Source organism: Phallusia mammillata, chromosome 5 (assembly GCF_965637545.1).
Source record: "Phallusia mammillata chromosome 5, kaPhaMamm4.hap1.1, whole genome shotgun sequence".
Lineage (NCBI taxonomy): Eukaryota > Metazoa > Chordata > Ascidiacea > Phlebobranchia > Ascidiidae > Phallusia > Phallusia mammillata.
The window spans coordinates 5,015,044-5,028,404 of NC_137256.1; the positions used below are offsets into that span (position 1 = coordinate 5,015,044).

The following is a 13,361-nucleotide window of genomic DNA, read 5'->3' on the forward strand; positions in this document are numbered from 1 at the left end:
AAAACAAATACACGGTAAAGGCGATTGCTACTGACCAGTCGAAAGCATTGACCGCCGTCGGTCGGGTCACCCTCGAAACCTTCTTGACACAAGTTGCATTGTTTCTTCCAACAGTCGTTCGGTGCCTGCGACGGGGATTCCCCGCCTTCAGTGTGGCCCGATGAGCAACTGTGATCAGTGTCATCAGTGTGTGTGTTGTTCCTGCAGTTGCAGTCGGCGCCTGTGGCTCGATCGCAAGTGTCACCGTGGCCGTTGCAAGCACACGGGCGGCACTTGTTGTCCAACTGCGTGAAAAGAATAAATTTGTGGTCCAACCATGAATTTTAAATCACGAAAACAAAAGATTTCACTGACACTAATCGTCTGATTTGTATAGTTGGTTAGACAGATCGGCCGGTGACGACACTTTTACACAAACTGATTCCTGTAGTCTGATATGACATTTTACTTATTACCCTTCATCGTGAATAAAACCCCAGTTTTCCCCTAAGTCACGGAATTCACTAAACCTGGCATCGAATCAAACTTTAGAGGCCAGATGTAAGTTATTGTTGTAAAAAAGTGAATTTTAAAGGTGAATTTTTTTTAATTGTATTTTTCGACAATCAGGCGGCAGCCCGAGAACTGAAATTTGCCCTTTGTCGTTCACGGGGTTCGAACCCACGATACTTCCGGGGACGAATCCCGATCAGGTGTATGGGGGTCAGGCGCGCCAGGCCATTCGGCCACGTTCCCGCCCGAAGGTGAATTTATCACGACGAAATGGTACAAGTACTTCGAATAATTAGTTTGGTACTAATGCAGTGGTTCCCAAACTTTTTCACATTTTTTTCTAAACGGTCCCCTTGCCATTATTTCGAGGGCTCGCGGTCCTTAAGCCTAAATGTGTATTTCATAAAAACGAAAGTTGATTGCAGGATTTTAGCTAGTTGTGCAAAATTGCGCATAACAATCATCCAAAGACAGCATGTGCCATTACAAACAGGACAAAAACATTACGATTGTGCGCGAACAATTGCATTTTTTATAGTTGTCATTCAATAAAGGCCATTGTTTAGCAATGGAGACAGTTGATTCTCAATTCTACTTTGATTTAAACTTATTTAGTGGCACAAACTGACGCCAAATAAGATTATAGAATTATTTCAACCGCTTCGCGGTCCCCCCAAAATTGCCTCACGGACCCCTAAAGGACCGCGGACCCCAGTTTGGGAACCGCTGTACTAATGCGAGTGTATTATTTTCTGTATGAAAGTATTTGACCAAAAATGTGTCAGTTACATGAAACGTCCTTGATGACAATGCCACTGTTTTCAATCCCAACATTAGAACAAGCACTTTTTACAAAAAAAATCAGCAAAGACATGATCTACATGCACTTACCATAAAATATCCGTCTTTGCAAGTTTTACAATGATCTCCCTCACTATTTCCCGAACAATTGAGACATTGCGTCAATTCCACACTCTTTGGTCCCGACAAACTAACATGGCTTGAAGATTTACGTTTATGGGTTTTCTCCACACACTTCGTTGATCGACCGTTACATATTATCTGTCGACAGAATAACCGTTTTTAAATAGTCAACATTTTTTATTGCTGTCATTTTTAAGGTGCTTTTTGTATGTACAAAAGTACAGCATATATATTACCACACATTTTTCCCCAGAAAGTATTTTACTGCAGTGGTGCTATCGTAAGCTGTTGTTCAATGTCAATACCAAAATTTGGTCCACAACCAAAACCTAAATACATATGTGGTTTTGCAGTGCTTAACGTTTTTACAGCTGCACACAACACTTTATAATTTTAACCATTTGCTTTCCGAATCGACCTATTCCAAATAGGATGGGCTTTTGGGGCGCGAAACATCTCATGAAAACTTTATGTTGCGCAAAACGCAAAATGTTTTCAAGGACAACTTAGTATTTGTAGAGAATGATCAGTAAACCACACTTCTACCCAAAACCGGGTATATTTTCGGTGTATTCGTAAACAGTAAACAACATTTACACCAAAAACGCAGCAAAACCTGGTTCATTTTTGGTATGGACAAATTGGTATATTCGCCCAAGAACACTTGAATGCAGCACTAATGGAAGTCAAAAAATGTACAAAGGAATTTCGTAAATCATCATAAAAAGCAAGTCACCTCGCATGCGACGCACGGGGATTCCCCGGGAAGTCTTTCGAGTTGAGGATTTCCTACAAATCCGACTTTGCAATGTTGGCAGTGAGCGCCTCGCGTGTTGTTCACACATTTAAGACAGCTGAAAAAAAAACGTTCAATTAGAGATTTGTTTTTATTTTGAAGGGAATGGCTTAGAAAAAATAATTGCCCTTATTTCTAAGAAATGTCCTTGTTTTGACTCGAGTCCTTATTTTGTCTTTTTTTTCAACAATTACAAAACTTCTATCTTTATCCTTTGGCGTCTGTCCGGTGTTTCGTAACAGACCATAACATGTTTTAGCGCCGAGAATTTGTGACAACATAAAGAAACTAGAAGAGTGGCTTTCTGATATACTTCCATTTTATATATTCTATAGTTACGATATTTACCAATTTACTATACACATCATTTGATCTACACATATGATTGTTTTTGTAAACAAAAACTAATGGGTCCCCACACGCATGTTTGTGCGGATTTACGGTAAACAAATGTTGCGGTGATTTTTACATTCTTAAGGACAAATTTTTAGAAAGCATTAACCCAACAATAAAAAAAATTGTTCGTATTCTTTTTGCACTATTCATGTAATTACAAAAACATTAAAAAAACGTAACAAAGACTTAAATCTAATCTCTTGCTTTAACCCAGATATAGTCCTCCAAGGTCGGGCAATTTTTTTTAGAAAGCTGTAACAGTTGTGTTACAGACACTTTAAATTAAAAAGCAATTTGCTACAAGTGTATACATAACAAATTGTTTTTCATTTAACTTTGTTTCGCAAAATGAGTACCATTGACCTGTAGTAACCTCTCAGGGTGCACACGCCAAACGACTGTTTGACCTTTTGACACCGTTTTCAATAGCACGCCGTCATTCGTGTGCAACAATACTGTTAAGCCTAATTTATACATGCCTTGAGTATTGACTCCTAAATTGATTGTTAAAAAAACGCTACGTTATGAAGAAAGTTCTGAGCTGTGTTTGTAATACCGACTAGTTGACCTTAAGTAACCCGTGATCATGCGGCGGCCAACCTGACAGCGAGCATTTAAAAAAACATTTATTTGGCAAAAAAGTCAAGTTAATTTTTTCATCTTAACTTTTATTAACAAAGTTTTTCTTGACATATACAAAACCGAAGCACGGTTATTAGGCTTAAATCACGTCATAGGTGTAAAACCTTCGCCAAAACTAAAAATGTGAGTGATAACTTAATAAAACGACATAGCATTGCTGTGCAAAACAGCTGATTTCTAATCACTGAAACGATGTCTCGTAAAACGTCTGTCCGACGTCAAGCTGAGCCCTCCCGCTATCGTAAACCAGTGAGTTACTCTCTTGGTACTTCTGCCTACAGTGTCTTTCTTGACCAAACGAGCGTTAGACACATTTACGTTTCGGGGGCCTGCGGGTGAATCTCTGGGTCATACGGGGTCAAAATTCACATGGACCATCTTTAGACCAATATCTGTAATGTGTATAAAATTGAAAAAGTTTGAACCATTCTTTCTTGACCAAAACGTGGGAACAAATCCGCGCTAAAAATTTCACGTTTTGGGGGGCTGTGGGTGAACCGAGGGTTCAAACGGGGTCAAAATTCACATGGACCATCTTTAGACCAATATCTGTAATATGTGTAAATTTGAAAAAGTTTGAACCATTCTTTCTTGACCAAAACGTGGGAACAAATCTGCGTTAGAAAGAAAAAAGAAAAAAGAAAAAAGAAAAAAAGAAAAAAGAAAAAAAAAATATAGACAAAAACAATGTGTCCCCTTCAGGGAAGGGGACCCATAAATATGAAAAAAATACGGTATGTGACATGGTCGTAAAATTGCAAAGATTTGTTCAAAAACGTTTGTTTCGTTTCGTGTGAAATTCAATATTTCGGTTGTCTTTAATTTGGGGTCCTTGTCGATGGCAACCCTTATACAAAACATGATCAATTTGGAATATATTGGGCACAAACAGTCCATAAAACTTACATGTCCCTTCGATCCTTCGATTCGCAGTCGCTGAGGCCGCTGCAGTTACATGCTGTGTCACATGATGAACCGGTGAAGGCAAAATCACACTCACACACGTCCGGTCTCACACATTGCCCGTGTACACAACCTACAACACAAGCCTGTTAAGGTCTAGTCTCTTCAGCAGATATTATAGGGATAGGCTGAGCCGAGCCAGAACCCTCGGTACCAAACATCGCCGTTTATGGTGCTCGGTGCTCGTTTTGGTTGAACCCTAGCATAAATTACCCTATTATTATTACCTGAGGAAGTATTAGCATGGAAAATGTAAAACGCTATATAATCATGCTTTATTAAGCATAAAGTTCGTTTACTTGCACTTATGAAGTGTAACACATTTGATAATATCGAAAGGCCAGCCTTTGCAACATTTGTTTGTAGTTTACTCAGCAGTACTAAACCTTGCACATGGTTCACAATTCACATGTGGTTCATTCTAAAGTTAATCTTAGTTGTCAAGCTAACAAAATAAAAAACCAAATAAAAATGCAATAAAAACTGTTAAAATGTCACTATAGTATTTAATATTCAACTGCGTTCGGTCGAGTATCTTAAACAGTGATTTTGGCGTGGTTTATGGAAAAATATAAGGTAGCACAAGCTTTAATACTGAGTTGAGATGAAATATTATTTACTTCAACTGGTCCATGTTTAGTTTACAACGTTGATCACGCACACTAGCAACGTAATGTTAACAAGGTCACTAACAAAACGCTCATTTAGTTTTGCAACAGTTTTCGCGAGATTGGTTTGTTAGAAAAAGCATAAGGGTGCCTTTATTCATACAAAACGAGACCAAAACTTATAAACCTTTGGTATACGTACTCTGACGACACACTGGCAAGCATTTATCTGTAGGCGTTGGTCGTTCGTATCCCGTCAAGCAAGCGCATTTATATCCCTCAAGCGTATCCACACAACGATTGAACTCAGGAGGCTGTTCAGAGCAGTCGTGGTGGCCGTTTTTACACTCGTCCTCCGGAGGACACTTCATATACCACCACTGGGTCGACGGTAAACCGGGAATGGCTGATGAGTTGTTTGGTGCCTGAAATATAAGAGTAAACACGTAAATATTTTTTTTGACGTTTTAGGGGCCTGTGGGTGAACCGCTGCATCACCAGGGGTCAAACATCGGACAACTAACTAACGTGTGTCAATTTTTTTCTACGTTTGAAGCACTCTTTCTTAACCAAACGCTTATAACAAACCAGCGTTAAACAGAAAAAAAAACACAGTTAAAAACAATATGCTCAGGGAAGGGGACCCACAATGACTGCATGGACACGACAGTTACCTGATACGCCCCTCTTCTGCACTGACCACGCCCAGTTCCGTCGTCCAATCCGAACCAGCCGCATTCCCGAAGCCGGATGCACTCGCTGCAGTAAGTAACACGCTCACAATCTGTAACCGGACACGACGCCATTGGGGGGCGCACCACGAACCCACAAGAACCGTCAGCACAGCGTAACAAGGATTGTGTAGGACTGATGCATTTCCGATAGGTGGCGCTCCAAAGGCAAGAGGCGGGACCTGCTTCGTTGCCGCCGGTGGACGACAGGCAAGTTTCGCAAGTCAGAAAAGAATTGCAGCTTGTTGGGCATCTGCGCAACATTTTGAAGGAAAATGTATTAGAATTGCTACTGGTATATTTCAGAATGCAAATCGCTTTGACCAGAATGCCATCATACTGCAAACCCAAAACGTTAAGCACGAATGTATTTAGGTTAAGGCCAGCTTTCAAATCTTATATTAGTCATCTGAGCTCTAAATTTCAATAGAAAATTCAAAATCTTGCAGTACTTATGTAAAGGGATAGAAAAACAATTTATTAATGTTAAGAAGTACTGTCGTTTGTCGAATTTCACATTTTGGGGCCTGTTGGTGAACCACTGGGTAATCGGGATTAAATTTTGGGAAGATCAACTTTGGATGACTAACTAACATGTGCGTAAATTTAAATTTTTTTAAAAGTTTGAAGCACTCTTTCTTGACCAAACGCATGGAACAAACCCAGTGTTAGACCAAAAAATAAAAAGTGCAAACAAAAGCAACATGTGAAGGGGACCCATAACTACCGTAGTTTATTAAATTTCACAAATAGGATTTGAAAAAAAGTGAAAACTGGAATTGAAAACTAAAATGCCAAACAGGACTATTTAAGTTGACCTACCTTTGGGACAAGCGTTCCATTGTGATAGGTACAGCTTGTGGAGGTACACGGTCATTGCCACCATTCAATGAAGAACATTTCCAGCCGTCGTTCGGGTCGGTGGTTGGAAGTTGATACCACGTACAGTTGCCTGGTTGGCTGAGGCATTGATCACAGGTTTGTGCAAAGCAGGGTTGGCATCCTAAAGTAACAAGATTTCATCAAAAATGTGATCTGCTGCATCTTTTCTATTATTCAATAGAGTTCAGAATTTGTTTGGGCCTTCTTGCTGTATCAAATCTAATATTTCGTACAGTTCGGTTTTTGCTGTATCGAATCTTATATTCTAAGTGGTTTAGTATTTTGCTAGGCCCTTTTGCTGTATTAAATCGAATATTCAATATGGTTCAGTATTTGTTGAGCCTTATTGCTGTTTAAAGTTTAACGTTTCGTATGGTTCAGTGTCTGATTGAGCCTTTTTGGTGCATCGAATCGCATATTCAACATAGTTCAGCTTTTGCTTGGGCCTTTTGCTGTATTAAACTTAATGTTTAAATTCCTTACATTATTCGTTAAGACCCCCAATGAAGCCAAGGTTGTAGTGAAATACTGATAAAACAATGTACCGTAGTTACCAGTTTTGTGGCAGCCATCACAAGGGAAAGCATCAACACAGAGATGTGATTCCTGCACACATTTCGAGTCACACCATTTGCAATAAGATCCTGAAGCAAATGGGACTCGAGCCACACAAGTCTCACAATCTCTGCAAAAAAGAAACACACGTTATACGAACTACTTTGGCAACAGTCGCTTATTTAATGTAGAAACTTAATTCGCAACACAAAAGTTGATTTTTTGGATTACAGACGAAATCAGTTAATCGCATAATCCGTTTATTTGCACAAGGATCATAAATCCCAGCCGTTACTATTTCTTAAGAAAATCGCCTGGCTAACTGCATAATCCGTTTAGTTGCATAAAAAGGCTTAACAACTTGGTCATGCGATTAACCGGATTCGTATGTGTTTGTAATAAAACATTAACAAAACATTATCAAATTTTTGAACGATCTGGATTTAAATGTCTTTGCCATTTTTAGATCCGAAATCTAAATCAATTTGTAGCATCAGTTACATCTTACTTGATCTGTGAACAATGCGTGAGTCTTGCAGGCAGATCGTAGTTCGAGCAATGATTAAAGTTGGTGTTGGTAGGTTTGCATGTTTGTGTGGAAACCGCGTTCTCAGCACGAGATGAATAATTGTTGAGCAGATTACATTGAGAATCACTCATATTGCTCAGGCTCAGGGGAGCGCAAATGAATTTCTCGTTCTACAAAAAAGATATTGTTTCAAAGTCTGTCGCTTAATCTTGTGCAAACACATAATGAGGACAACGCGATGAAATAGATAAACTGGGCTTAAATTTAATGAAACATTTGTGAAAAAGATTAACAAAACGTCAGTAGCATCTAAAAATGGCATCTCACGCCATTCAAAAGTTTTCGCCAGTCTACGACCAACACATGATATATAAAGAGAAACTTCATGTCTTGTAATTTCTTTGAATTTTTATCCGCGAGTGGTAATGCCGAGGCAAAAACTACTCAGTAAACCTATGCTATTGCTTTATTCAAATAGAACCATGAACGGGTGATCTAAAAAAACGTTGATCAAAACGTTCATAGAACATACAGACAATGATCGACATCGAAAGTCGAAACACATTAGAAGTAAACACCAAGTCAACTTGAAATGTGTACCAACAGGAAATGGACAAACCTGACCAAAGTACAAGGTCATGTAACTTGCCATATGGGCAGAATCAGTCGTGTTTGAAACTCCATTAGGTATAAATCAAAAGTTTTAAAGAACTATTAAATTCAGCTGGGGTCAAATTTAATGTATACAGTCCGACAACTAAACCAGTGGAAAAACGTTAGATCAGAGAATTAACCTATTGCTTACCGATATACAGAGAAGGCAGCCGGCTCGCAAAAATTCACAGTCACATTTTTTCTTTGCCACGTAGCACAACGATACAACGCGAAATACCTGAAAATTGTATTGTTAACACTTAACACACCTAAACGAAACAGCATCGCTAAAAAGACAAAACGACCTTGCCAAGAGGTTTATGTAAATCAAAATATTTTGTTGTTTTTCACTAACCTGCAACTGATGAAGTAATACACCGTCTCTGTTTCCGCCAAACACATAATATGCAGACTTGGTTGAGTCACGTGAGGTAACCGATGTTGCAGACATCATGTATCCCAGTTTCGCAGCGTACAAATTTAAACCCATAACTGAAGAAAAATGTTTAAGATTTTAGAAACAGGAATTACACTTTGGCAAATGAATTAACAATTCTCCTACTTGAGGGGGAAATAAATTATATCTGCTTTTTTAACTAACTTGTCGAAAAATTAAAACAAACTTTTAGTCAGTTGGGTTTTACGACATGCAAGTAAAAACCAACCTTTTCCACTCTGGGCAGACGCGAGATTTGTCCACAGATGACAATCAAACCGAAACAACCATGTATCACTCTCCACTGTGTTGTCGTACGTTAAACCTCCCATAACCAGAAACCCTCGAGATGTTCCTAAAAAGAGTCAATGTGTGGGTATTAAGCTAAATATAGCAATACAACATTACCTTACCAAAAAGGGTAAAATCCGCACTTGATTAGTACACATGCAATTGAGTACACGATTATAGTAGTTATTAACACAATGTTACGCCAAACAAATGCAGACGGCTATAAGCGATAAGGTTTAAACAACGCCTTGTAGTTTATTTGATAAGCATTTTAAGTAAACAATGGCCATTAGGGATATACAGGTTACAGCGAATGTTTCCAATCTGTTTCTGCAGTGGCAACGACCAGGTTGTTATTATTATATTTCGTTTTCGTTTTTAAGTAGTGCAAGTTATAGAAATTACTTGTTTTTGAGCTACAGAACTTGTAATTTTGCTAATGTTTCGTCCATAAACGCGACGGGCATTATCAGCAATAAAGGGAAACTGCAGTTTCTGTAATGGCCTTTTTTCCAAATTGGTTGTTAATCTGGCGAACCCCTACTATGAAGCTGATATGTCCAGCATAAGAGGCAGGCAACAGTGCTATGGAATCAACGGGTCCACCGCTGAGCCTGTGTAGCCTCAGTTGAAAGTGCGCGAGGGCCTAAATTTAATACAATGCAAAATGCAAACTAGGTAATTTCAAAACTCTACTGTGCTTTTACGGTGCTAAAATACTCAAGGTACGCAAGCCAAACCGATGAACACTATTATAGTGCTCAGAGAAAATAAATACAGTTTTTGTATATCATTCCAAAATAAAATCCATTCAAACCCTATTAGTTATATCCAGTAATATTATATACCATCGCTTTACCAATCTACACCACTTAAATTTACATGCACTACAACAAAAACTGCCATAAATTTGCTAAAATCCTTACCGTCGTTATAATACACTGCTGAGTGGAAATATCTGGCTGGGGGGACAAATAGCTTGGGTTGATTGGGTGAGGGTATAATCACAGCCCATCTTTTGTGCTGTAGACTGTAGGTGTAGGTACGGGAAGACGGCCTTATAGTATTGGAATGGCTGTCGTACAGTAGCCCGCCGTATACATACAGCAAGTTGGTTTCTTGATCGTAGATGGTTGAATGACCGAACACACCGGAATATTGGACACCGCCAATGGGAAGGTGCTTGTTCCATGAATGGTCACTTGTATTAAAAATGTATACCTAAAAATTGATGCATTTTTCGTAACGGTTTATAACTATTGGAATTGTCATAAAAAGCCTTTTTTAAACTATTACAACTATTTACACCTGCACCAAGGAACTGAAGCAGAAAAAATACTCGCTAAAATGTGCTGCTTATTTCATTACATAGGTTTAAAGACTTAACAGCAGTGCTTACATAATTATATAGTCTGGTGGCACCATATATGATAATGTGCTTGCTTAAGTTGTTCCATACTACACTAAAGCTCGGTTAATTCGAAACCCGTTTGGACCAAAAAAATTTGTCCGGGTTCGGCGAAAATCCAGATTGACCAATATGATTAGTTAAAGCCTTACTAAACTACACCTCAAGATTGGTCCGAATTCGGCAAAGATCCGGACCAGTACAGTGAACGGAGGTTTATTATAGTTATAAATAAACCCAAACGCTGCACTTTGGAAATTTGCATATATTATCCGTAAGTCAGTTGCCCTAACTTTGAAGGCAACCTTTACTTCACAGCACAAGTTTTTATGCTTAAACTATTTATATTGGGTAATTTACATACAAAGTACATTACATTAGCATTGAGGCCGTTTGCAGGTTTGAATCCACCGATTGCAGCAAATAGTGAATTTCCACAGTAGGTGAAGCTATGTCCAGCCATCGATGGAACAAAATAGGGTGTAGTGACCAATTTCCACACTGCAAAACAAACCATTTTATACCAACACACACAAAAATGAAACATTGGTATGTAGGGCAAAAAGCTGGCTATTTGAAAAAATAATGTAAAAATAGGCCTAGGAGTAAAAAGGTTTCGAAGCATTAGGGCTAAGTAACACCTTAATGGCACTTACCATAATTTGGAGGATCACTGAGGTCAAGCTTCCATAAGTCATTTGACACTGACATGTTAAAAGTGAAACCTCCATACACCAATATGGAATTGCCATATGTAGCAGCAGCATGAAGGTATCTGCCTGTAGGCCATTCGGTACTGCTCTGTTCAATCTTGTTCCAAGTCTTGGTGATAGTGGCATATCTGAATAGAAAAATACATAGCTTACCTCTATAAACATTTCAAACAAGGTTTTTATAAAAATTTGTACCAGCTTTGTGTCATTCAAATATTTAATGCAAAAACTTTTTTTCACTGCATTATCAGTTATTTTGCACTGACAAAAATCACTGAGCTTTTCCTATATTGGTGGCATTAGGATGTTAGAAACATTTTCAACAGGCCAAAGCAATTTAAAGCTTGACACTTTTGTGTGGATTAGGTGCTGAAGAATATCTCAAAAAGCATCTCAAGTTAATGCTCAGTGGTCGGCCGAGCATGCTTGAATACATTGTGATGTCACAACCATTCTCTATCACACAGGTTGTTTTGTAGCTTTCCAGATCCCTTAAGTGACCAGCGGTGTATTGTATTAAGCTGTCCAAGCACTAGAAGTACATGTTTTTCATCTAACGGTCAATTTTGTTCTTGGACACGTTTTGAACACTAGTTTCCTATGCTAGCAAGGCATGAATATGCAAATTTAACGCTCAGGTCAGTTCGTGCAACTGATCGGCCGAGCACCGAGCATCAAAAACAGCGATGCTCGGTACCGAGTACTCGGGTTCTGGCTTGACTGGGCCCATCCCTAATGTTTTGCAGCATACATTAAATACCTTTTGCTACCCTGATATGGCAAAACACATAGGTTGATGATCACTAATCTACACATTCAAAACTACCTGAACAAATCAGCAACTGGTCCATTGTCAGTCCTTCCACCAAACAGCCACAAATCAGATCCTACTGATAGAAGTGAGTGGCCGTGAACAGGATGTGGAAGGTCGTTTGCTGTTCGGTCACCAACTGCTTTGTGAGACAAATCATGTAGAATTGCATCCCATTCCAACATCCAGTAACTTGCTTGTTGGATTTTACTAACTGGTAAATCACAACCTGGACCAGTGAATGCAGCTGTACAGTGGCATAGACCCTGGAATTGGAAAGAGATACATTGGATCAGGTTTATTAGGTATTTAGCAGAAAAGTCCATGCCCCGGAATAGAAATAGTAGGGTTTGGAAATTGCCTGTATTGACATAAATTCTTAAAATTATTTTGCCTTTTACAACAGTATCTAACTGGGTAACTTTTCCAAACAGTTTCCCAGCTACGTTAATTTTGCTGAAATTTTAACTTAATTAATTTTTATTTAGTGATTAAAAATTTGAAAAAAAAAATACAACAAAGGTAGCTCACGTTTTTGCACAAACCATTGCCCAAGTTAACCGAGCAATTGTTAGGGCATAGAGAGGTCACTCGGGGATGTCTGCATTGATTCTTAGAATTATTTGCATTCGAACAGGGTGAAAATTTGCTGAATGAAGCATTGAAACCAAGTGATGTCAAATTTTGTCTTGAAGCCTCATAAACAACAGTGAGAAGGCCTAAACAAAAAGTTTTTTGAACTACAATTTATTGTTGTTACTGAGCAAGCTCTTACCTGATTCAGCAAACAATGTTGCAGCATCTTCCCACGTATTTCCACATAAGGAGGCAAGTTTTGTAGAGTTTACGGAATGGGGTATACCATCATAGACAAAAACTTGTTCAGTCTGAATGAAACATAAAAACACAATTGCTCTCTAATATCAGGCATTAAAAAATATATCCAATATTCCCTGATAATGATATAAGGTTGATCTACAAAAATTCGTTTCTCTGTACTCTGTAGAATGTAACTAAAAGTTACATAATGCCTAAAACGGTTTAAATGCAAACCACCAAGTAAAAAAACCATATTAACTGGTTAAAAAATATAATTATAAGCTCGCAGCTTCTGCATAAATTACAAGGATTTCAAGAGTCAAACTTTAGAAGGATCAACTTTAACCAACTAATTAAACAGTGCATGAATCAAAAAATTTGAATAACTCTTTCTTGACCAAACAGGAGAACATACACACATTAGACAGAAAAAAAACAAGAAGTAAAAATGGACAAAAACAATATGTACCCCCTTCAGGAAAGGATAATAAATACCTTGCAATCAACTTGAATAGTTTTGTCAACAATTAGTTGTATTATCTCATCTTGTTTGGCTTCAACCACCCACATGCAGTTGATAAGGTCGGGAAAGAGAAGTTTTGAAACTTTCCAAGCTCCAAATGAGCCAGCTTTTTCCGTTTTAGGAAACAAAACGCGTCCTTCACATTTTCTGTAACAGCTTCCACCATTTCTGCACAAAAATAGAAATGT

At 38.4% G+C, this 13,361-nt stretch overlaps 1 protein-coding gene across 2 annotated transcripts in view; it reads right to left on the reverse strand.

The window, feature by feature from the left end:
- The window catches only part of LOC145228980 (multiple epidermal growth factor-like domains protein 8), a 29,723-nt gene that overhangs the window by 7,193 nt on the left and 9,169 nt on the right, over window positions 1-13,361 (reverse strand). The window contains exons 20-38 of one of the 2 annotated variants that reach the window (XM_080094209.1): window positions 13,146-13,341; window positions 12,607-12,718; window positions 12,363-12,550; window positions 11,847-12,097; window positions 10,964-11,148; window positions 10,684-10,808; window positions 9,826-10,120; window positions 8,838-8,963; window positions 8,528-8,664; window positions 8,324-8,410; window positions 7,498-7,688; window positions 6,989-7,119; window positions 6,375-6,555; window positions 5,496-5,805; window positions 5,024-5,246; window positions 4,157-4,286; window positions 2,153-2,270; window positions 1,384-1,554; window positions 36-284 (exon numbers count right to left, since the gene is read on the reverse strand). In XM_080094209.1, coding sequence (XP_079950335.1) covers window positions 36-284; window positions 1,384-1,554; window positions 2,153-2,270; window positions 4,157-4,286; window positions 5,024-5,246; window positions 5,496-5,805; window positions 6,375-6,555; window positions 6,989-7,119; window positions 7,498-7,688; window positions 8,324-8,410; window positions 8,528-8,664; window positions 8,838-8,963; window positions 9,826-10,120; window positions 10,684-10,808; window positions 10,964-11,148; window positions 11,847-12,097; window positions 12,363-12,550; window positions 12,607-12,718; window positions 13,146-13,341 — 3,406 coding nt within the window. Of the gene's footprint in view, window positions 1-35; window positions 285-1,383; window positions 1,555-2,152; window positions 2,271-4,156; window positions 4,287-5,023; window positions 5,247-5,495; window positions 5,806-6,374; window positions 6,556-6,979; window positions 7,120-7,497; window positions 7,689-8,323; window positions 8,411-8,527; window positions 8,665-8,837; window positions 8,964-9,825; window positions 10,121-10,683; window positions 10,809-10,963; window positions 11,149-11,846; window positions 12,098-12,362; window positions 12,551-12,606; window positions 12,719-13,145; window positions 13,342-13,361 lie in introns of both variants that reach the window. The other variant, XM_080094208.1, reaches the window with a different exon arrangement.